This window comes from Phyllobates terribilis, unplaced genomic scaffold, assembly GCF_046119375.1.
Source record: "Phyllobates terribilis strain yellow unplaced genomic scaffold, ASM4611937v1 Scaffold_3__8_contigs__length_932513732, whole genome shotgun sequence".
NCBI lineage: Eukaryota > Metazoa > Chordata > Amphibia > Anura > Dendrobatidae > Phyllobates > Phyllobates terribilis.
In genome coordinates, this window is record NW_027362763.1 from 358,068,857 (window position 1) to 358,094,046 (window position 25,190).

The 25,190-nt window shown below is 44.5% G+C and overlaps 1 protein-coding gene across 1 annotated transcript in view; it reads right to left on the reverse strand.

The window, feature by feature from the left end:
• Nucleotides 1-25,190, reverse strand: part of LOC141258122 (cytochrome P450 2J5-like) — a 78,623-nt gene that overhangs the window by 39,078 nt on the left and 14,355 nt on the right. The window contains exons 3-4 of the mRNA XM_073673126.1: nucleotides 9,547-9,696; nucleotides 1,394-1,554 (exon numbers count right to left, since the gene is read on the reverse strand). Coding sequence (XP_073529227.1) covers nucleotides 1,394-1,554; nucleotides 9,547-9,696 — 311 coding nt within the window. The remainder of the gene's footprint in view (nucleotides 1-1,393; nucleotides 1,555-9,546; nucleotides 9,697-25,190) is intronic.

A 25,190-nucleotide genomic window follows, 5' to 3' on the forward strand; every position in this document is an offset into this window, starting at 1 on the left:
TTTTTTATGTTTTGGCGCTTTTACACAATAAAAACTATTTTCTAGATAAAATATTTTTTTTTATCGCTTTATTCTGAGAGCTATAACTTTTTTTATTTTTCGGATGATGGAGCTGTATGGCGGCTTGTTTTCAGCAGTACCATTTTTATTTACATTTGTCTTTTTGATCGCGTGTTATTCCATTTTTTGTTTGACGGTATGATGATAAAGCATTGTTTTTTGCTTCGTTTTTTATTTTTTATTTTTTACCGTGTTCACTAAAGGGGTTAACTAGTGGGACAGTTTTATAGGTCAAGTCGTTCCGGACGCAGCGATACCAAATATGTGTACTTTTATTGTTTGTTTTTTTCATAATAAATAAATATTATGGGTTCAATATATTTCTATTCTTTGGGGATTATTTTTTTTCCAATTTTTTTCACTTTTCTACTTTTTTTTTTTTACTCTTACACATTGTCCCACTATGGTACTTTCACTTTTTGCAGCCTGATCGGCTGCATGGCATAGAGAGCAGCAGCTCCCTATGGCATGCAGCCTGTTAGCGCGGCACACAGGGGAGACATTACTTTGGTCATGCACTACACATGACCAAAGTAACGTCCTGGTGACCCGGATGTTGTCATGACCTCATCGGGTCGTCATGACAACACCCGGAAGCCGCAGCAGACATCGGTGGACGCCGGCGGGAGAGGTGAGTATAGCGATCACCATCACCCTTGCCACCGCAATGCTGCGATCGACTTTGATCGCAGCATTGCGGGGAGGATGTGCGGGACCGCTCCCTGCACATAGCACCAGGTGTCAGCTGTGACAATCAGCTGACACCCGGCATGCATAATAGTACGTAGCTGGTCCATAAGTCCCAGGGGGCAGCTATGTACTATTACTGACCTCGTCGGAAAGGGGCTACATTGGCACAAAAGAGTCCCAGCGCATCCTCTGCCTTGAGACGTCACAGAGTCAGAAGACGCGGAAGACACTGATACAGTAGATATAGTTGTTAATTATAATTAACTGGCACCCCAAAACTTGGCAGATTCTATACAGCCATACATTACAGTACTGTTGTATAATGTCCTCTATGCTGTTGCAACTGCTAAACAAATACTAAACAGAGGAAGAAGCAGGAATTACTCTGTTTCTGTGTGCACTGTGTAATGGAGACATCATAGCCTGCAGAGAACAATGATGAAAAATTCAGGGTATAAGTCATATAATGTCATATGATGTACAGAAATGGTGTTATTCCTCATGCATACACACGACAGCTTATTCTGAAAAGTTACCTGAAATTACTGGTACATTTTAAAGTCAAATCTGAAATCATAAGGCAATAATAAATTGGTCAGTTATAGTCTTTACTAAAATGCCAGGAAAGAAGATAGATACAAACCCTAGCCCAGAAGGTGCCTGGGGCAGCAATCACCAGTTCTGTAGCTTTGTGAAGCTCCTGGAAAGATTTATTTCCTGGGAGAAATCTTTTTCCAAATACCAAAAAAGATATAATATTTGAGACCGAGTGGACAATGCAATCAGATGGGTCAAGTGGAGCACCTACAAAATAAAATCAGTTAAAAAATAAATTAATACCCTACAGATCCGAATAAAAATGCTAAATCTCTTATTCTTGCTGATCGTCAAACATAAGAAGTACAACAATACCATAAAACAAATGGTCCAAAAATAATAAAAAATACTACTGACCAATTAAAAACAAATATACAGTATACTCAGATATCGTTGTGGCTTGTAAATAATTAAAAGAACCTGGCTTAAAATAAGAAAGGCAAGGCAACATCCAGAGAGAAACAAGAGCAACCAATCTTAGTGGAGAACTTTGATTAATGAAAAACCTAAAATACAAATATTTTAAACCATAGATTTTAATAAGTAATGGTAACAATTTAATACTCACCTCCAACTGAGCTTTATAAATAGATGTTATTGTAGTTCAGAATTACTGAAGACAGAGGTGTAGCTAGGGTTTTGGTTTGGGGGGGGGCGAAACTTCTGAGTGGGCCCCTAACCAGGTAACCCTGATTACAGCTACGGTGGCGCACCCAGATAGTGGATGTAGGGGAACCTCAGCAGATGACCGCGCTGTTACTGAAAATAATCTCTATACAGCACTGATATTACCGCCATATGGTGACCATATATTGATAGATACGAGTCCTGCAGAACATATATGAGATTACAGCACAGTTATATATAGTACCTTACAGCTGACGTTCTTTCTGATTAAATTGTTCACTTTTCCCGTCTTTTCCATCTGGCCCAGACCGTCACGACAATGTCTCCAGCCAGAACTCAGAGTCTCAGATCTGCAGAGATCACAACAAAGACACATTTGACTCCTTACATTTCAGGCACCGTCCCCATCTATTCCCAACCTGAAACAAACTCCTCATCCTGCTGATACCCCAATACTGAGCCGCTGCTGCTGTATGTGTCCCTATTACTGCACCTTCTGTGCACCCTCTAGATAGTAAAACAAACCTCTAGAATATAGTAATGCCGTGTGCAAGTGCCCTAGAAAACAGTGCCCACATTGTGCCCCCTACAAAGTAATAATGCCCTCTGTGTGTGTCTCTGACAGTCATAATAACCTGAGTTCCCCTATATCAATAAGTGGCAACTTAAAATTTAATAATGTCCTGAGTCTCCCCCCATGTACAGCTCCCATATACACAGTATGATGCTCTCCTATACATAGTATAATGCCTCCTCACTGTGTAGTATCCAACACACAGTATACTGACCCCTTAGTAGCCTCCAAACTGATGGCTCCAACACTGTGCAAAGACCCCACATTGTCTCCCACACGGTATAATTGCCCACACACTGTGAAAAGACCCCACATTATTTCCCACACTGTATGACCCTAACTGTAATCCCCACACTGTACAAATAGCCTACATATAGTATAATGCCCCCTCATAGGCAGAGTCTGTAGTATAATCCCCCCCATAGGCAGGGTCTATAGTATAATGCCCCCCCATAGGCAGAGTCTGTAGTATAATGCCCCCCGCCATAGGCAGAGTATGTACTATAATGCTCCCCCCCTTCCCATAGGCAGAGTCTGTACTATAATGCTCCCCCCGTTCCCATAGGCAGAGTCTGTAGTATAATTACCCTTACCTATAGGCAGAGTCTGTAGTATAATGCCCCCCCCTTATAGGCAGAGCCTGTAGTATAATGCCCCCCCCTTATAGGCAGATGCTGTAGTATAATGCCCCCCTCACCTTATAGGCAGAGTCTGTAGCATAATGTGCCCCCCCCCATAGGCTGACTCTGTAGTGATGGGAGCGTCATGCTCCCTCTCTTTCATCAGTGAACTTGCAGCGGTGATGAGTAGGGGGGGCCTGATGCTGGCACCAGGGCCCCCCCCCGTCCTTCTGCATAGTGGCCAAAAGAAAAAGTCCATCATTGTAAGGTCTAGTGACAGTTGTGGCGAACCAGCAATGCCTCGTCTACCTATTCACTTATAATGAAAAATAATATGAATAGACACTGTATGCCTACATATCCACCCATCTATATACATTGTAACAATGCTATTCACTTGGGAGCGATATGAGGCATCACAGAAACTGTTTCTATTTAAAGTCCTGCTGGTTTATTTCAGTACTCATAAACCATATTACAGGAAAACTTAAACTTAAATACAGCCTTTGTCCAGCACAAAGTAAACCATAAACTAACAAATCCATACAATAGTGCCGGTTAGCCCGCCTGACTTAGAGTCTAGCTTCTTAGTCCTTTAACGAAGACACTTAATCCATGAGATCTGCACACCTCCACAGACACAGTAATGTGTGTGACAAACTGGTCTTATTTTACAAAGCGAACCACACCCAGGGGTGGAGATATGGTAAGCAGCACTCTGTCCTAACTCTTCAGCTGCTCATAAGCAACCTGTTATGGCCAATTAATCACGTCTAGTCCTATATGTACTAAAGCATTACTCCAGCTTTATCTCCCATCCACTAGGTGTCCTACAACCTCCTTACAATTACACTGGTATACAGTGATATTAGTGTCTACAATGTCTGAACGGTTTTATATTAAGTTTATGGTACTGATTAAGAATATGACTTCGGTTTTGCCAGATTGGCTCTAATTTCTGGGATATCTAATAGTTAATTACTGTAACTATAGTAGAATTCTGGCTTAAAAAATCACTTTTATAGCACTGGAAGCCTACAAATTGAAATACATAATAATTATATGGGATATTTCATTCCCGAAGACACTGTTAAAGAGTTAAAAGACCAAAAGCTATTTCATTTGTTATCACACCCAAGTCAAACTGGGGGAATGTATTATTTTCATGAATGAATCATCTCAATAACTAGTACCAATTCGGCAACAAACAGTAATGGGATTTTTTAATTCCGCACCCCCAAAATACTTTAAATCCATTAAAAAAAATTTGGGAACCTGAAATTTTTTTTTTGCAGGCCCGTGTTATCAACCCCTTAGTGATGGAGCCAAATTTTACAATTCTGACCACTGTCACTTTATGTGGTAACAACTCTGGTACGCTTCAAAAGATCCCACTCTTTCTGAGACTGTTTTTTTCGTGACATATTGTACTTCATGATAGTGGTGAAATTTGTTCGATATGACTTGCGTTTATTTGGGAAAAAAAAACGGAAATCAAGCTAAAATTTTTAAAATTTCACAATTTTCAAACTTTGAATTTTTATGCCCTTAAACCAGAGTCATGTCAAACAAAATAGTTAATAAATAACATTTACCACATGCCTACTTAACATCAGCACAATGTTTGAAACAATCTTTTTTGTTAGGAAGTTATAAGGGTTAAAAATTAATCAGCAATTTCTCAATTTTTGCAATAAAATTTACAAAACCATTTTTTTAGGGTCCACAAAATATTTGAAGTGACTTTGTGGAGTCTATATGACAGAAAATACCCAAAAGTGACACAATTCTAAAAACTGCACCCCTCAAGGTGCTCAAAACCACATTCAAGAAGTTTATTAACCCTTCAGGTGCTTCAAGCAATGTAGAAGGAAAAAATTAACATTTAATTTTTTTTCACAAAAGTTTTACTTCAGATCCCAATTTTTTTATTTTCACAAGGGTAACAAGAGAAAATGGACCCCAAAATTAGTTGTTTTTTCTGAGCATGCCGATACCCCATATGTGGGGGAAAATTGTTTGGGCGCACAGCAGGGCTTGGAAGGGAAGGAGCACCATTTGACTTTTTGAACGCAAAATTCCCTGGAATCTATAGCGGATGCCATGTCGCGTTTGGAGAGCTCCTGATGAGCCTAAACAGTGGAAACCCCCTACAAGTGACCCCATTTTGGAAAAGAGACCCCTCAAGGAACTTATCTAGATGTGTGGTGAGTACCTTGAACCATTAGGTGCTTCACAGAAGTTTATAACATAGAGCCATGAAAATAAAAAAATCTAATTTTTTTCCACAAAAATGATCTTTTAGCTCCAAATTTTTTATTTTCACAAGGGTTACAGGTGAAAATGGACCTCAAAAATTGTTGTGGAATTTCTCTTGAGTAAGCCGATACCCCATATGTGGGGAAAAAAACACTGTTTGGGCTCACAGCAGGGCTTGGTAGGGAAAGAGCACAGTGTGACTTTTTGAACGCAAAATTGTCTGGAATCGAGAATGGACGCCATGTACCATTTGGAGAGCCCCGGATGTGCCTAAACAGTGGAAATTCACCACAAGTGACCCCATTTTGGAAATTACAACCCTCTAGGATTTTATCAAGGGGCATAATGAGCATTTTGAACACACAGGTATGACATAGAATTTGATAACATTAGGTCATCATATTGAATACGTCATCATTAGTGTTGAGCGCAAGTGCTCGCTACTTGAGTTTGCATCGGGTGCTTGGGTATACACCAAGTATCACAGATGCTGGAGTGAGATGCTCAAGTCTCTGACCTGCTTGCTTTGCAGTTGTGAGACACCCCCCAAAAAAATTCGGGGATTGCCCATGTATGGCAGGCAGGCAACACCCGTGTGTTGTTTTTTTTTTTGAGTCCCTGCCCCACGAAACATGTGGGGCAGGGACACAAGCTTGTCACTCGATCACCTGCAATACTCGGTGCATACCCAAACACATGATGCAAACTCAAGTAGCGAGCACTTGCGCTCAACACTAGTCGTCATATTATCATTTTTTTTTCTTTAGAAAAAATTCCAATCCTAACACAACCCTGACCCCAACCCTAACACGACCCTGACCCCAATCCTAACACAATGGCAAAGAATGTAGAAAAAAATGTTTTACTTTGAGAATTTTTATCTAACCAAGGGGGTGACAAAGGGGGATTTGATTTACTATTTTTTTCCTTTTGATCACTGTGTTAGGGTAAATCACAGTGATCAAAAGGAACCAATAGGAAAAATTCCCTAATGTTGCCAGGTACCAGCCTGCCATTGTTTTCACAGGAAGATGATGAGGAGGGTTAGGCGGACGGAGGAGGGGGGACTGAGGGATAATGGAGATACCAGGAGGGCTAGGGGGCACCATTTCTCTCTCCTCTCCTCATGTCAGAAGAGAGAGAAATTAAACAGCGGGCACAGTTTTTTTTTCCATGATCGCCGTTATTTACTGAATAACCGCAATCATGTGATCGGGGACCGGAAAATCCGGCCCTGATCATGTACTCCAGGGTCTAAGCTACCAGGGGTAGCTGAGACCATGGAGATTTTCCGCCTCTGGGGGGCACTACAGCCTTTTTCCGGATCACCGTTTTAAAATGGCAATGAGGGAATAAGGCCCCTTAACAGTCGCCGTTTCAATGAGTATAAACAACAATAGAACAGATAGTAGGCAATAAACAATACACTCAACATTTAAATTGCAAAAGGGAAAAGTCGAGGAGCTATGGAAGTCACAGGATCAATACACATGTTAATGATATGCAAATGATGAAAAAATAGAATTTTTTTTTTCCAAACATCTTGATTTATTTAGTATCCAGTATGAGCGCCACACTTATGCACTTATACACCTTGGCTGCTATCAATAAGGTTAATAATCTTTGTCGGAGGAATGTTCTGCCACGCTGAATGCACTTGGGCACATGGTAGCACATTTAGGCCACCAATAATTTTGACCAAATTTCCTACTTCATTTGCTGAAATGCAATTGAACTAACTTGCAATCTAGGACTGTACAACGACGAACAGACAGGGGCCGCTCCAATGACATATTCATATAAAGATAGATAATGTTATATTTTTAAAATTCAAACTTTTACGGACTTGATGATAACAAATGTTCATTTTCTTATTTAACATATTTGGTTGATGGTAACACTGCGCTCTCTTTTTTTTTTTTTTACTTTTTTTATCAGTACCCCCAGAAGTCTTGAATCTGTGATGGGGGATGTTATGGGACTATATTGGTGTTTTACAATCACGGTTTGGTAATCATATTTAACCATTATATTTTATTATGTTTTGGCTAATTTATATGTACTGATTCAAGATCCTGATACAGCCTAGTGTGTTCTGTAATTCATAGTAGAGCATATGAGTTTTGAGGAATACCATACACCATCAAACACCAGGACCTGACATGTAAACGTCACTATGAGCATCATTTATATTTATCAAATGTGCCACTGATAATTATTCTAACTGCTATAGTTTTATCATCTATCGTCTCCTATTTTAACACTGACCAATTGCTCAAATTTGTGAATCATGATGACACTTAGTGAAAATACTTATATATTATCCAGTATCTTAGTTCATGAAACCAAGCTATACGTACGTAGTGTATTAGTATTTTGACCTGTTTTGGTAAATATGGCTGCCTTTTTTGGGGGATGTTTTTTAGAGTGAGTAAATGAACTTAGTGGCCCGTAGAAGTGTCAGTAGACACAAAACCAGTGTTTCCCAAGCTCCAGTCCTCACGGCCCCCCACAGGTGACGTTTTCAGGATTTCCATAGTATTGCACAGGTGAGAGAATTTCTGATGCCTTAATGATACTTTCACCATCTGGGCAATATTAAGGAAATCCTGAAAACATGACCTGTGGGGGGCCATGAGGACTGGAATTTGGGAAAGACTGCACAATATGGTCATAGCCTGCTTTTGTTTGCCTATATGCTCCCACCTGATTTTTATTGCTTGCTATGAAATAAAGATTTTCCATGATGTGGTGAGTGCCGTCATCTTCACTTCTACTACTTGGAGCTAAATGCATGCACTTATGCTCCTTGCCTAGGCTAGTGTGAACTGTAAATGCGTCCTGGCCAGTAGGGTACTGCTAATAGTGGCAGACCACACAGCCACTATGGGACCCGTGAAACAAGGAGGAAGTCGGCACCAGGCCTCTCTCCACCGTCATACTTTCAACTGTATCTGCATAAAAAAACAGCTCCCTGTTAAATCATTCTCCCCGTGCGTCTGAGCTAACGTCTCAGCGCACTCTTGGAAATGTATGAAGATATTGTGTATCTATTACTATTCAATAATCAGGAAGTGAAAAGTATAGATTAATATGTAGATAGATTCATAAAAAACTAAAACAGCAACATAGCTCAATACAGAAAAAAATGTTGCTGTAATAAATATTTAAATGTCTATAGAAATTTACAAAGAAATCCTTAGAAATCTGGAATAATTTAAACATGGTATCATAATCATGTAACAATAAAACTAAAATATGAGTGATGCATACTGTAGTGATGTAATGTATGTACATTTTTACAGAAAAATACATTTTAGAAATGTTTCAGTATTTCTGTTGGCAATTTCTTATAGTTTCCATTATTTTTAGAACTGTTTTTCTTCCATGCCTGCTTGTAAAGCTACAAGTTCGGAGCTCACTGAGTGTTCCCTATAAGGGTATGTGCACACAACATCTTTTTCAAGAAGATGGCTCAGGAAACTAGCAATTTTTCCTGAAGCATCTATTGTGACATGTTTTTCGGACATTTCTTGAGTGTTTTATGACGGTTCTGGCAGCTTGTGGTTTTTTGAAGGAATTCTCATGTTTTTGTGACATCTTTTTTGTCATCTTCCGTGCATTTTTTTTCCCACTCCATTAAATAATTTCAAAAACCGCCAGAATTTTTTAAAGCTAAAAATGATCACAAAACGCTCAAAAAGACATCCAGACAGCTTGCAGACTGTTTAGCTTTCCTATTGATTTGCATTGTAAAGTTCAGTACAGGGCGTCTTCTGAGAGGTAAACGGCAGGAGAATGGACTACTTGCCATTTTTAGGAACCTTAAGTGGTTTTTAGAAACCTGAACCCGCCATGGCATCAGCCTGAAAAAGACACTTTGTGCACATACTCTAAAGCATGCTGCTGTATTCCCCAGCCTTTCCGCTATGCCAACCTCTCTCACATCACTAATACTAACATAGCTATATAGGTTGTAATTTATGTTAAATACTTTTGAGAAGGCCATCACGTGTCGTCAATATTTTTTTTTCACCTATAAAACAGTCTTTTTACAAAATTATGTTGTTTTCAAATGTTACGTTACTAAACATCATATGAATGTACACTAAACAGTACCTTTATTCATAGAAAACAATTCAATCAAATTCTGAGCCTCTTCTTGGATGTGCTGCTCCATACTTATTCTTCCCAGACCAAGGATTCGAAAGGCCATGTGTCCCAAGCGTCTTTGTTGTTTCCAAGTATGGCCCGAGGTCAGAACAATTCCTATCAACAGCATTGCAAGAGAGTAAGAGAATTTAGCTTCAATGCAACTCTACAGTAGATAAATGGTGAGAATCATTCTATGTAACTGCTACCAGTTCTCATGCAATAATTGCATCTGTATGACATTAATCATAATTTTGTGCATTAGACACAAATTTTTACACCAGAACTAAGGTTAAACTAAGATTGGCTTGTCTGTCACTTAATAGATGGGCTTGAAAGAAACATCTCTGATAAATTGATAAATTGTTTCTGACTGAGAATGATTGACTTGTTATTGTTGTAGCTTCATGTAGAACAGTACTCCTGAATGTGCATCTTATTCCAACAACTGTTTGAGTTTAACAACATTCCTTTTACATTTTTTCTTGGAAACTTGGACTATTTTCTTTGACTTTGTTGCTGTGCCCAGTTGTTTATCCCCTTCCGTTCGCAGCCAATTTTCGTTTTTGAGCTTAATTTTTTTTTTTCTTCTCCTTCTTCCGAGAGCCATAACTTTTTTATTTTCCTTTCAATGTAGCCATATGAGGGTTGTTTCTTGGCAGGATGAGCTGTAGTTTTAAATCACACTATTTGTTTTGACAATCAATGTACTGGAAAATGGCAAAACAACTCCAAGTGCTGTGAATTATGAAAAAATTGCAATTCCACCATGGTTTTTCAAGCTTTGCTTTCATGGTGTATATTCTGTGATAGAATTTGATCAGAATCATGATTCTCCAGGTCTGTATGATTATGGTTGTACCAAGTTAACTAGAATTTTTTATTTTCATTTACGAGAAGAAAAAAATCTGAAAATTGTAGAAAAAATTTTTTGGTCTATGTCACAATTTACCGTAACATTTTTATTTTTCCTTTAGTTGAGCTGGGAGAGGTTTTTTTTACGTGACAATCTACCAGTTTGTCACGTAAGGATGATTTGACTCATTTATTTGTTTTCATTGTGTTTTTTTAGGGAGTTACCAATTGGGTTAAGTAATTTTATAATTTGCTAAATAGAACTTTTATGAGAGCAACAATACTATAGACAGTGCCTTGAAAAATTATTCATACTCTGAACTTTTTCACATTTTTTCACAATTTTCAGATTAATATTTTTAAAATAATCAGAAAACCATGTATCATTTCCTTTACACTTCACAAATACTTCCTACTTTGCGTTGCTATATCACATAAAATCCCGATAAATTTAAGTTTGTGTAACGTCAAAGAAATGTGGAAAAGTTCAGGTGTATGAATCAATTCACTGCATATTTTTTATTATTTATTTACTTTTAATGAGGGAAAATGGTGGTGATTTGATGTTGTGTGTCTGTGTATGTATATATATATTCTCTTGTTTTTTTTTTAACTTTTTGTGCATTAGCTTTATTTTTTAATCCCCACAGGGGACTTGAACCTGCGATCGTCGATCACTTATACTATACAATGCACTACCAAAGTATTTTGGTATATAATTAAAATTGCAGTCTCCTTTAAAGCTCAGCATATAACTGCGCTTCTGAGAAAGACGAAGATGGCTGAAATGGGGGTCTACAGTAGGTACCCAGCTGTGATAGTAAATGTGATCATGGGATACTAATTGGAGCCAGTATGCATGAGCACCAGCGTGCATTCTATTAAAATGCTGCTGTCAGAGCTCCTGCCGCGGCTGTTAGACACAGATGTCAGTATATTCAATATTTCTGCCACAGCTCCTGAGCTCTCTCTACATGCGATTACCTCTGCAATCACGTTCATGTACATACAGTGGGGAAAATAAGTATTTAATACACTGCCGATTTTGCAAGTTTTTCCACCTACAATGAATAGAGAGGTCTGTAATTTTTATTTTAGGTACATTTCAACTGTGAAAGACAGAATCTAAAAAGAAAATCCAGAAAATCACATTATATGATTTTTAAATAATTAAATTGCATTTTATTGCATTACGTTTTTCTTTAAGAAGCAATCCTACTCTGCTTTCTTTATCTGTATTAACTGCACTTGTTTGAACTCATTACCTGCATAAAAGACACCTGTCCACATAATCAATGGATCACACTCCAACCTCTCCGCTCGGTGCCCGGCGGCTTTCTCCCGCTCTGCTGGCAGCGTGCGCTGCTTCCCGGCCTCTGTGCTTAGGGCGCGCGCCGTCCTAAGGAGTCCCCGGCCAATGGCCGGAGGACCTCACCATATATAAGGCACCTCCTCCAAAATGGAGGTGCCCGAGCAATGTTGTTGCAAAGCCTTTCAACTCTGCTTCAGCCCTCAGGTCCCGTTACCAGATACCTGCCAGATCTCGGCTTGATACCTACCTGATTCCGGTCTATCTGCTTGCATTCCTGCGGTCCGACAGTCTGCCTTCCAACACCTGTCAGTCTGTCTATGGATCTGCCCGCCCGCTCACCTGGGAGCGCTCACCTGCTACCTGCCTGCTAGCCTACCTGGAGGCTCTGCCGTCACTTGCCGTGACCACCTGCCTGTCCAGAGACTCCTGCCAGCTCACCTGGGAGCGCTCACCTGCTACCTGCCTGCTAGCCTACCTGGAGGCTCTGCCGTCACTTGCCGTGACCACCTGCCTGTCCAGAGACTCCTGCCCACTCACCTGGGAGCGCTCACCTGCTACCTGCCTGCTAGACTATCTGGAGGCTCTGCCGTCACTTGCCGTGATCACCTGCCTGTCCAGAGACTCTTGCCCGCTCACCTGGGAGCACTCACCTGCTACCTGCCTGCTAGCCTATCTAGAGACTCTTTCCCTGCTGTCACTTGCCGTGACCACCTGCCTGTCTAGAGACTCTTACCCTGCTGTCACTTGCTGTGACCACCCGCCTGTCAAGAGACTGTCCCCGTCACTTGCCGTGACCTCCTGCCCTTCTACCCAGAGACTGTCCCTGTCATTTGCCGTGACTACCTGCCCGCCTTCCCTGGGAGCCACCCGCTTCCTTACAAGGACTGCCCCTTTGTATAGTTGCTCAGAGGTTCCATCTCCCAGACCCGTTACAGTTTGCTCGGGCCATGGAACCCGTTGGCACCCAAGCTCCCTTGCTCTCGGACCTATGTCATGAACTTTCCTGTCAGAGGTCCCAACAGGACTCCATCCTGAGTCACCTGCGTAGTGTTAACTCCCGCCTGGACACATTGACTGCCTCATCGGGAGCGGCCTCCACTCGCACACTTACTACCCCGGCGCCGCCGCTGCCCATCAATACCATGGCATTTCTTCCCGGTCCCCGCCTCTCCGCCCCGCCTCGTTTTGGCGGAGATCCTGGCCAGGCACGGGGCTTCATTAACCAGTGCACTCTGCACTTCGAACTGTTGGCACCCCAGTTTTCCACCGACCGAGCCAAAGTAGCTTTCATCATGTCCCATCTCACGGGGGAGGCGGTGGCTTGGCTAAATCCTCTATGGGAGAGAGGAGACCCCCTGGTGTCCAACCTGCCAGCCTTTCTCACGGCTTTCCGGAAAGTCTTAGACGAACTAGGACGGAAGACCTCATCCACCTCATCCCTGCTACGCCTCCGTCAAGGAAGTCTCACCATGGGCCAATATGCCATACGGTTCCGTACCCTTGCTTCGGAGCTTGCCTGGGATAACGACGCCCTGGTGTCCGTCTTCTGGGAAGGTCTGTCCGGCCATATTAAAGATGAACTCGCCGGTCGGGACATTCCTACCACTCTCGACGACTTAATAACACTTGCTACTCGGATTGACATCCGGTTCCAGGAGCGCACCAAAGAGGTCACCCATGAGAGGAGGTTTCCACGCCTTGCCCCTACCTTCCAGAAACCCATCACTTCCTCCGTTACTCCCCAGGCGCACTCACCCGAGCCTATGCAGGTCGACCAGACCAAGATGGTCAAAACCCGTCAAGAATTACGCCGTGCCGAGGGGAGCTGCTTCTCCTGTGGCAGTAAGGAACACCGGATCCGTTCCTGCCCGGAGAGGTCGGGAAACGCCTGTGTCTAGGATCGCTCAGAGAGGTCGTCCTAGACAAGAGTAAACCCTCTCCATCTCTGATGCTGTCGGTCTCTCTCATCTGCGGGGAGAACCGTTATTTTGAACTGGCTCAACCTGAGCTGCTGGAAATCTCATTTCTCAGTCTCTGGTAGAGAAATACCGCATTCCCACCAAACCTCTGGCTGTACCCTTATCTGTCGCCGCCGTGGATGGGGGCCTCTTACCACATCCCATCCAACTCCTCACCGAATCCATAACTCTGCAGGTGGAAATGCTGCACTCTGAGAGCATCTTCTTTCATGTTCTGCCTGGACTCTCTCACGCCCTCTTGCTAGGCCTACCTTGGCTTCAGAAACATGCACCCATGCTTGATTGGCAGACCGGAGAAGTTCTTCGCTGGGGACAGGACTGCCATAAGACTTGTTTAGTTCCCATTCATCCTGCCTGTCCTTCTCCTACCCCAGCCAATCTACCCGGCCTACCGGTTCCCTATTGGTCTTATGCGGACGTCTTTAATAAAAAAGAAGCAGAAACATTACCCCCTCATAGACCATACGACTGCCCAATCGACCTGATACCCGGCGCTACTCCTCCCTGTGGGCGTATTTACCCTTTGTCCGCTGCTGAGACCCGGTCCATGTCTGAATATATTGAGGAGAATCTGGCCCGGGGATTTATCCGGAAATCTACCTCCCCGGCGGGAGCAGGCTTCTTCTTCGTCAAAAAGAAGGACGGCTCACTCCGTCCCTGTATAGACCTATAGAGGCCTTAACCAGATCACGGTGAAAAATAAATACCATCTTCCGCTCATTCCTGAATTATTTGACCGTCTAAGGGGGGCTAGAATCTTCACCAAGCTGGACCTCCGTGGGGCGTATAACCTGGTCCGTATCCGTCAGGGGGATGAATGGAAGACGGCATTCAACACCCGGGACGGTCACTATGAATACCTTGTAATGCCCTTCGGTCTCTGTAACGCTCCCGCCGTCTTTCAAGAGTTGGTCAATGACATCTTCCGTGACTTTCTCTACTCCTGCGTGGTGGTGTACCTGGACGACATCTTGGTCTTCTCTCCGGATCTCCTCACTCACCGGAAGGACGTTCGTCAGGTCCTACTCAGGCTCAGGCAGAACCACCTCTACGCTAAATATGAGAAGTGCCTCTTTGAGCAGACCTCGCTTCCGTTTCTGGGCTATATAATCTCTCAGACCGGCCTACAAATGGATCCTGAGAAACTGTCTGCCATCCAGAAATGGCCCCGACCAGAGGGGTTGAAAGCTATTCAGCGGTTCCTGGGCTTCGTCAACTACTACCGCCTCTTCATTCCGCACTTCTCTTCCCGGACTGCCTTCCTTTCCTTAAAACAAGCTTTTTCCTCCGCCCCTGTGCTGCATCGTCCGGACGGCAACAAACAATTCTTCCTAGAAGTCGACGCTTCCTCCTCCGGAGCCGGAGCGGTACTTACCCAAAAGTCGTCTTCCGGAAGAATGGTAACCTGCGGCTTCTTCTCCAAACTCTTCTCCTCTTCTGAGTGCAATTATTCTATAGGAGACCGAGAATTGTTGGCCATTAAGCTGGCACTGGAGGAGTGGCATTACCTGCTCGAGGGGGCTCTTCACCCGGTAATAATTTACACGGACCACAAGAACTTGGCTTACCTCCAGAGTGCCCAGAGACTTAACCCGCGCCAAGCCCAGTGGTCCTTGCTCTTCGCCCGCTTTAATTTCATTCTTCATTTTCGCCCGGCTGACAAAAACATCAAAGCTGATGCCTTGTCCCGATCCTTTTTGGTCTCTGATCTTGAAGAGGAACCTAAACACATCATCGACCCCGCCAAAGTAATGCAGGTGGCCCCCGTAAATCTAAATCGTCTTCCACCCGGTATGACGTTCGTAACTGTACCTGATCGTGAGAAGGTCCTACACTGGGGACACTCGTCCAAGCTAGCTGGCCACGCTGGTCAGAAAAAGACCCTCCAGCTTATTACTCGGCATTACTGGTGGCCTACCCTGCACAAGGACGTAATAGACTTTGTTTCAGCCTGTGTGTCCTGCGCCCGCAACAAGGTTCCGAGACATCTGCCAGCCGGCCGTCTCCTTCCTCTTCCTGTACCTGCTGCCCTGTGGCAGCATATAGCTATGGACTTTATAACGGACCTCCCTGTCTCTGCCGGTTGTACGGTCATTTGGGTGGTCGCTGACCGCTTTTCCAAAATGGCTCACTTTATTCCCCTGCCGGGTCTCCCGTCTGCATCAGAGTTAGCTAAAGACTTTATCCATCATGTCTTCCGTCTTCATGGTCTTCCTCTCCACATCGTATCCGACTGAGGGATTCAGTTCACCTCTCGCTTTTGGAGAGCCATGTGTAAATTGCTGGGGGTCACCTTGGACTTTTCTTCTGCTTATCACCCACAGTCCAATGGCCAAGTAGAACGGATCAACCAAATTTTAACCAGTTTCCACCGGCACTTTGTTAATGCTCACCATTCCGACTGGGTGGATCTTTTACCGTGGGCCGAATTTTCCTACAATAATCACGAGAGCGAATCTTCCTCCAAATCCCCGTTTTTTGTAGTCTTCGGTCAGCATCCTCGGATCCCGTTTCCCGTCTCCACCTCGGTGGACAATCCGGCTGCGGAATCTCTCATTAACGAATTTTCCTCCATTTGGGAAAGTACCAGATCCGCACTTCTTCAGTCATCCGAGCGGATGAAAAAACAGGCTGACAAAAGACGTCTGGATCCACCACAATTCCGTCCTGGAAATAAGGTCTGGCTCTCGTCCAAATATGTCCGGCTCAAGATTCTTTCCTACAAGTTAGGGCCTCGGTTCATCGGTCCACTGGAAGTTATCAAACAAATCAACCCGATGGCCTATAAATTGAAACTCCCGGCCAATTTGCGGATTCCTAATTCCTTCCATGTATCTCTACTCAAACCCGTGGTACTTAACTCTTTTTCCAAGTCTACAGGTACACCTCCTGCTCCGGTTTCCGCTGAAAACGAGTTTGAGGTAGAGAACATTCTGGCCACCAAAAGGGTAAGAGGAAAGTCCTTTTTTCTAGTGGATTGGAAGGGGTTTGGTCCTGAGCAGAGAACATGGGAGCCCCGGGAGAACATCCATGCCCCTCTCATCCTTGATAAATTTCTCTCTGGCCTAAAAAAGGGGGGGCCTAAAGGGGGGGGGCACTGTAGCGTCGGCGTCCCTGCCTCCTGCTAGGCAGGGACGCCGTTCCCCTCACCTCTCCGTGCCCGGCGGCTTCCTCCCGCTCTGCTGGCAGCGCGTGCTGCTTCCCGGCCTCTCTGCTTAGGGCGCGCGCTCCCCCTCTCTTAAAGGGGCCGTGCGCGCCGTCCTAAGGAGTCCCCGGCCAATGGCCGGAGGACCTCACCATATATAAGGCACCTCCTCCAAAATGGAGGTGCCCGAGCAATGTTGTTGCAAAGCCTTTCAACTCTGCTTCAGCCCTCAGGTCCCGTTACCAGATACCTGCCAGTTACCTGCCAGATCTCTGCTTGATACCTACTTGATTCCTGTCTATCTGCTTGCATTCCTGCGGTCCGACAGTCTGCCTTCCAACACCTGTCAGTCTGTCTTTGGATCTGCCCGCCCGCTCACCTGGGAGCGCTCACCTGCTACCGGCCTGCTAGCCTACCTGGAGGCTCTGCCGTCACTTGCCGTGACCACCTGCCTGTCCAGAGACTCCTGCCCGCTCACCTGCTACCTGCCTGCTAGCCTATCTAGAGACTCTTTCCCTGCTGTCACTTGCTGTGACCACCTGCCTGTCTAGAGACTCTTACCCTGCTGTCACTTGCCGTGACCACCCGCCTGTCAAGAGACTGTCCCAGTCACTTGCCGTGACCTCCTGCCCTTCTACCCAGAGACTGTCCCTGTCACTTGCCGTGACTACCTGCCCGCCTTCCCTGGGAGCCACCCGCTTTCTTACAAGGACTGCCCCTTTGTATAGTTGCTCAGAGGTTCCACCTCCCAGACCCGTTACACTCTCCACCATGGCCAAGACCAAAGAGCTGTCTACAGACACCAGGGACAAAATTGTAGACTTCACAAGGCTGGGATGGGCTACAGGACAATAGGTAAGCAACTTGGTGAGAAGGCAACAGCTGTTGGCACAATTATTAGAAAATGGAAGAAACACAAGATGATTGTCAATCTTCCTCGGTCTGGGGCTTCATGCAAGATGTTGCCTCGTGGTGTAAGGATGAGTCTGAGAAAGGTCAGGAATCAGCCCAGATCTACACAGAAGGACCTGAAGGAAGCTGGGACCACAGTCTCAAACATTACCATTAGTAACACACTACACTGTCATGGATTAAAATCCCGCAGGGCACACAAGGGCCCCCTGCTCAAGCCAGCACATTGAAGTTCGCCAATGACCATCTGGATGATCCAGAGAAGGCATGGGAGAAGATCATTTGGCCAGATGAGACCAAAATAGAACTTTTTGGTATCAACTCCACTTGTCGTGTTTGGAAAAAGAAGAAGGATGAGTATAACCACAAGAACACTGTCCCAACCGTGAAGCATGGTGGGGGAAACATCATACTTTGGGGGTGCCTTTCTGCAAAGGGGACAGGATGACTGCACCGTATTGAAGGGAGGATGGATGGGGTCATGTATCGCGAGATTTTAGCCAACAACCTCCTTCACTCAGTAAAAGCATTGAAGATGGGTCGTGGCTGGGTCTTCCAGCATGATAATGATCTGAAACACACAGCCAGGGCAACTAAGGAGTGGCTCCGTAAGAAGCATTTCAAGGTTCTGGAGTGGCCTAGCCAGTCTCCAGACCTGAACCCAATACAAAATCTTTGGAGGGAGCTGAAACTTAATGTTGCCCAGCAACAGACCCGAAACCTGAAAGATCTGGAGAAGATCTGTATGGAGGAGTGGTCCAAAATCCCTGCTGCAGTGTTTGCAAACTTGGTCAAGCACTACAGGTAACGTCTGACCTCTGTAATTAATTGCAAACAAAATATTTGGTACAGAAACCCAAGTTCTGTTTTTCTATTGTATCAAATACTAATTTCATGCAATAAAATGCAAATTATCCCCTTTCTCCCCCCCAAGGCTGTTTGCACCTTAATGACCAGGCCAATTTTTACAATTCTGACCAGTGTCACTTAATGAAGTAATAACTGAGGAACGCTTCAACTGATCCCACTAATTCTGAGACTGCTTTTTCGAAACATATTGTACTTCATGATAGTGGTAAAATTTCTTCGATATGACTTGCATTTATTTGTGAAAAAAAACTTAAATTTGGCTAAAATTGTGAAAATTTCGCAATTTTCAAACTTTGAATTTTCATGCCCTTAAATCAGAGAGATATGTCACACAAAATAGTTAAGAAATACAATTTCCCACATTTCTACTTTACATCAGCACAATTTTTGAAAAATTTTTTTTGTTAACGGGAACCTGCCACGCCCTAGCTACTATCTACACTGCCCCCATAGCATTGTTAGAGATACAATGTGCATCACTAACAAGCTTTTCTCAGTAAAATTAGTGGTAGTATAATGATTTTATAACCTTTGATATACTTTATCATATCTGCTCGTTTTCAGTCATAGGGGTGTGATTCTCACATTCAGTCATGAGCGGGCGCAGCATTCAGTCACTGCTGGCACCACCCATCCATTTGAATATTGCTCCCAGCAAGCGCTACTATTGTGGGGCGCATGCGCATTTGTACAAGTACGGCTGCTGGTCCGACGCCTGCGCAGTGAGGCTGTGTGATTACCAGCTTCACTGCGCACGCGCCATGTTCACCGCGCACGCGCCATGTTCCCCGCACGTGCGCAGTGAAGCTGTGTAGTACGCAGCTTCACTGCGCATGTGCTATGATGCTCGAGTCCCCACGAGTGCGCAGTGAGGCTGTCCGATTACCAGCTTCACTGTGCACGTGCTATGTTCCCCGCGCGTGCACCATGAAGCTGCGAACTACATAGCCTCATTGCACACACGCGGGCATATAGCGCGTGCACAGTGAAGCTGGTAATCACACAGCCTCACTGCGCAGACGCGGCACCAGCTGCTGGACATGTACAAATGCGCATGTGCCCCACAATAATAGCGCTTGCCGGGAGCAATATTCAAATACATGGGTGGCGCCAGCAGTGACTGAATGCTGCGCCCGCCCATGACTGAATGTGAGAATCACACCCCTATGACTGAAAATGAGCAGGTATGATAAAGTATAGCAAAAGTTCTAAAATCAATACAATACCAACAATTTTAATGAGAAAACCTTGTTAGTGATGCACATTGCATCACTAACAACGCTATGGGGGCAGTGTAGATAGTAACTAGGACGTGACAGGTTCGCTTTAAGAAGTTATAAGGGTTAAACGTTAACCAGCGATTTCTCATTTTTCTTAGGGACCACATCACATTTGCAGTGACTTTGAGGGGTTTATATGGCAGAAAATACCCAAAAGTGACACCAGTCTAAAAACTGCACCCCTCAAGGTGCTCTAGACCACTTTCAAGAAGTTTACTAACCCTTCAGGTGCTTCACAGGATTTTTTTGGAATGTGGAAGAAAAAAATAAACATTTAACTTGTTTTCACAAAAGTTTTACTTTAGACCCAATTTTTTTTTATTTTCGCAATGGTACCAGGAAAAAATGGATGCCAAATTTTGTTGTACAATTTCTCCTGAGCATGCCGATATCCCATATGTGGGGGGAAATCACTGTTTTGGCGCACGGCAGGTCTCAGAAGGAAAGGAGTGCCATTTGCCTTTTGGATTCCAAAATTTTCTGTAATAATTAGCGGACGCCATGCTGCGTTTAGAGAGCCCCTGATGTGCCTAAACAGTGGAAACCCCTCACAAGTGACACCAATTTGGAAACTAGGCCCCTCAGGGAACATGTGTGGTGAACACCTTGAATCCCCAGGTGCTTGACAGAAGTTTATAACACTGAGCCATGAAAATAAAAATTTCACATATGTCCCACAAAAATGTTTTTTAGCCCCAAGTTTTGCATTTTCATAAGGGTAACGGGAGAAATTGCACAATACAATTTGTTGTGCAATTTCTCCTGAGTACACCAATACCCAATATGTGGAGAAAAACTACTGTGTTTTTGTTGAGCGCACTGCAGGGTGTGGAAGGGAAGGAGCGCCATTTGACTTTTTGAATGCAAAATTTGTTGCAATCATTAGCGGACGCCATGTTGCGTTTGGAGAGCCCCTGATCTGCCTAAATAGTGGAAACCCCCACAAGTGACACCATTTTGGAAACTAGACCCCTCAGGGAACTTATCTAAATGTGTGGTGAGCACCTTGAACCCCCAGATGCTTGACAGAAGTTTACAGTGGGTACAGAAAGTATTCAGACCCCTTTCAATTTTTCACTCTTTGTTTCATTACAGCCATTTGGTAAATTCTAAAAAGTTCATTTTTTTCTCATTGAAGTACACTCTGCACCCCATCTTGATTTAAAAAATAGAAATGTAGAAATGTTTGCAAATTTATTAAAAAAGAAAAACTGAAATATCACATGGTCATAAGTATTCAGACCCTTTGCTCAGACACTCATATTTAAGTCATACGCTGTCCATTTCCTTGTGATCCTTCTTGAGATGGTTTTACTCCTTCATTAGAGTCCAGCTCTGTTTAATTAAACTGATAGGACTTGATTTGGAAAGGCACACACCTGTCTATATAAGACCTCACAGCTCACAGTGCATGTCAGACCAAATGAGAATCATGAGCTCAAAGGAACTGCCCAAGGGGCTCAGAGACAGAATTGTAGCAGGGCATACTATTTAAAGAATAGTATGCATAATTCATATACAGAGACCATAAGTACTAGAAGAGCAGAATCCCCCTTCAAGTGACCCCACTTTGGAAATGATACCCCTTTGGGAATTTACAGTTATATGAAAAAGTTTGGGCACCCCTATTAATCTTAAGCTTAATGTTTTATAAAAATTGGTGTTTTTGCAACAGCTATTTCAGTTTGATATGTGTAATAACTGTTGGACACAGTAATGTTTCTGCCTTGAAATGAGGTTTATTGTACTAACAGAAAATGTGCAATCTTCATTCAAACAAAATTTGACAGGTGCATAAGTATGGGCACCCTTATCATTTTCTTGTTTTAAATAATCCTACCTACTTTTTACTGACGTACTAAAGCACTTTTTTTGGTTTTGTAACCTCATTGAGCTTTGCACTTCATAGCCAGGTGTATGCAATCATGAGAAAAGCTACTTAAAGTGGCCACTTGCAAGTTGTTCTCCTGTTTGAATCTCCTCTGAAGAGTGGCATCATGGGCTCCTCAAAACAACTGTCAAATGATCTGAAAACAAAGATTATTCAACATAGTTGTTCAGGGGAAGGATACAAAAAGCTGTCTCAGAGATTTAACCTGTCAGTTTCCACTGTGAGGAACATAGTAAGGAAATGGAAGAACACAGGGACAGTTCTTGTTAAGGCCAGAAGTGGCAGGCCAAGAAAAACATCAGAAAGGCAGAGAAGAAGAATGGTGAGATCAGTCAAGGACAATCCTCAGACCACCTCCAGAGAGCTGCAGCATCAACTTGCTGCAGATGGTGTCACTGTGCATCGGTCAACTATACAACGCACTTTGCACAAGAAGAAGCTGTATGGGAGAGTGATGCGAAAGAAGCAGTTTCTGCAAGCACGCCACAAACAGAGTCGGCTGAGGTATGCAAAAGTACATTTGGAGAAGCCAATTTCTTTTTGGAAGAAGGTCCTGTGGACTGATGAAACCAAGATTGAGTTGTTTGGTCATATAAAAAGGCGTTATGCATAGCGGCAAAAGAGTAGTTACTTACCGGTAACGAAATTTCTCGGAACCCATGACGGCACCACGGAGAGAGGGGATCCGCCCTTCAAGGACAGGAAACCTACAGATAAAAAGGGCGGCGCCTCTCTCCCGCATCAGTTGGTTTACAGAGCACCGAGAGGACCGCCAGGTTAGTAACACCAAATATGGCATTTTTATTTATATATATTATATATGTATTTTTTATTTTTTTATTTTTTTTTATTTTTTTTTCCAGACACACCCTGTGACTAAACAAACAGGTAGTAACGATTGTGCACACCCATGTGTAAGAAAAAAGGGGAGGAAATGTACGGGTGCCGTCATAGGTTCCGAGAAATTTTGTTACCGGTAAGTAACTACTCTTTCTCTTTCCCCATGACGGCACCACGGAGAGATTGCAGAGCAGTGAAGATTAGGGAGGGACCACCGCTTCCAGAACCCTTCTGCCAAAGGTAAGATCTGAAGACTATGTTAGATCCAGCCGGTTGTGTTTAAAGAACGTGGAGGGAGAAGACCAGGTCGCCGCTCTACATATCTGTTCGATTGAAGCTCCGGCCTTCTCCGCCCAGGAGGCTGCCACTGCCCTCGTCGAGTGAGCCCTTAGGCCCACTGGCGCTGTTTCCCCGCTTGAGGAATAAGCCAGGGAAATGGCTTCCCTTATCCACCTTGCCAGGGTTCCCTTGGAAGCTTTCTGTCCCTTCCGAGATCCCTGGAAGCACACAAAAAGAGCCCTGTCCTTCCTACACTCCCGTGTGGACTCTAAATATTGCATAATGCACCTCCTGACGTCAAAGGCGTGAAGGGCCTCTTCCCCCTTGTTTTTTGGGGCTGCGCAGAAGGAAGGGAGGGTGACCTCCTGTGACCTGTGAAAAAGGGATCCCACCTTAGGAAGGTACGCTGGGTCGGTCCTAAGCATCACTCTGTCGTCTAGAATCTGCGTAAAGGGGGGTCCCGCGGATAATGCTTGGATGTCACTAATGCGGCGAGCCAAGGTGAGGGCTACCATAAGGGACGTCTTAAGGGACAAGATTTTAAGGGATGCTTCCCCTAGTGGTTCAAAGGGGCCTCTGGTCAGGGCTGAAAGAACAAGATTTAAATCCCACGGAGGAGTCTTCCGGGAAGGGATGGGCCTGGATCTATGAGATGCCCTGATGAACCTGGAGACCCATCTATCCCTTGCCAGGTTGCAGTTATACAGGGTTCCCAGAGCTGCCACCTGAACCTTCAGCGTGCTCGTGGCCAACCCCTGCTCCAACCCCCTCTGAAGGAACTCCAGGATGGTAACCACGGGGGCCTCCCCTACTATATCCGTACCTGCAAAGGAAAGGAATTTCTTCCAAGTTTTCCCGTAGAGCCTAGTAGTTACAGGTTTCCTACTCTGCAGCAAGGTAGAGATTAGATTGGGGGAAAACCCTTTATCCCTCAAGAGTGACCTCTCAAATTCCAAGCTGTCAAATGCAGGTTTGTTACCTGCGGGTGGAGTACTGGACCCTGAGACAGCAGGTCCGGAACTTCTGGAAGGACCCAGGGGTCGGAGACGGACATGATCCTCAGCCAGGAAAACCAAGGCCTTCTTGGCCAGAAGGGGGCGATCAGGATCACATTCGCCTCGTCTTCCCTGATCTTCCTCAGAACTGCCGGAATGAGAGCAATCGGAGGAAAGGCATATCCTAGCTGGTGGTCCCATGGAATCAAAAAAGCGTCTAGTGCTACTGGGTTCCCCCTGGGGTCGATCGAGCAAAACATGTCCACCTTTTTGTTTTTCCAGTTGGCGAATAGGTCTATACATGGGATTCCCCAAGCCCTCGTGATCTTTTTGAACACTAGCTGGTTCAGCTCCCATTCGCCCTGTCTCAACTGGGTCCGGCTTAGGAAGTCCGCCGTGACGTTCATTGACCCTTTTACGTGCAGAGCTGATAAGGACTCTAAATTTCTCTCTGCTACGTGGAGGATGGAGCTTGACGCCTGAAGAAGGGAGATGGACCGGGTACCCCCCTGGTTATTTAGATATGCCACCACTACCCGGTTGTCCGAGAACACTCTCACGTGGTGACCTTTTAACACGTTTAGAAATTCCAAGAGGCCATACTTCACCGCCAGAAGTTCTTTCATGTTGGAGGAAGAACCTTCCACCCCCTTTGCCCAGACCCCCTGAGCCACTCGGTCATCTAGATGAGCCCCCCACCCCCTGGGGCTTGCATCTGTCGTCAGAAACTGGGGTGCCGATATTGTCCATGGGACGCCCCTGCCTAGATTTTCTTCCTTTGTCCACCATGTTAGGGAAAGTAAAGTTTTTGAGGATAAGGTCAGTCGACCTTCTAAGTGCCCTCTTAGAGATTTTTCCACCCCCAAGATCTCCCATTGTAAGACCCTGGTGTGCAACTGAGCCCAGCGGACACCTGGGATGCAGGCAGTCATAGAACCTAGGAGGGACATTGCTCCCCTTAGTGTCATAACCGGATGCTTTTCCACATAGGACACACGGGCTATCATATTTTGGACTTTCCCTTCCGGAAGACGGCATTCCTGACTCCTTGAATCTAACAGGATACCTAAGTATTCCTGTAGCTGAACTGGCTCCAATCTGGATTTTTTTAGATTTAGAAGCCACCCCAAACTCGTCAAAGAATCCATGACTACTGCTAGCTGGTCTTTGCAGTGGCTGAACGAGTTGCCTATAACCAGTAGATCGTCTAGGTATGGGACTATCAGGATGTTCCTCTCCCTCAGATGAGCCAT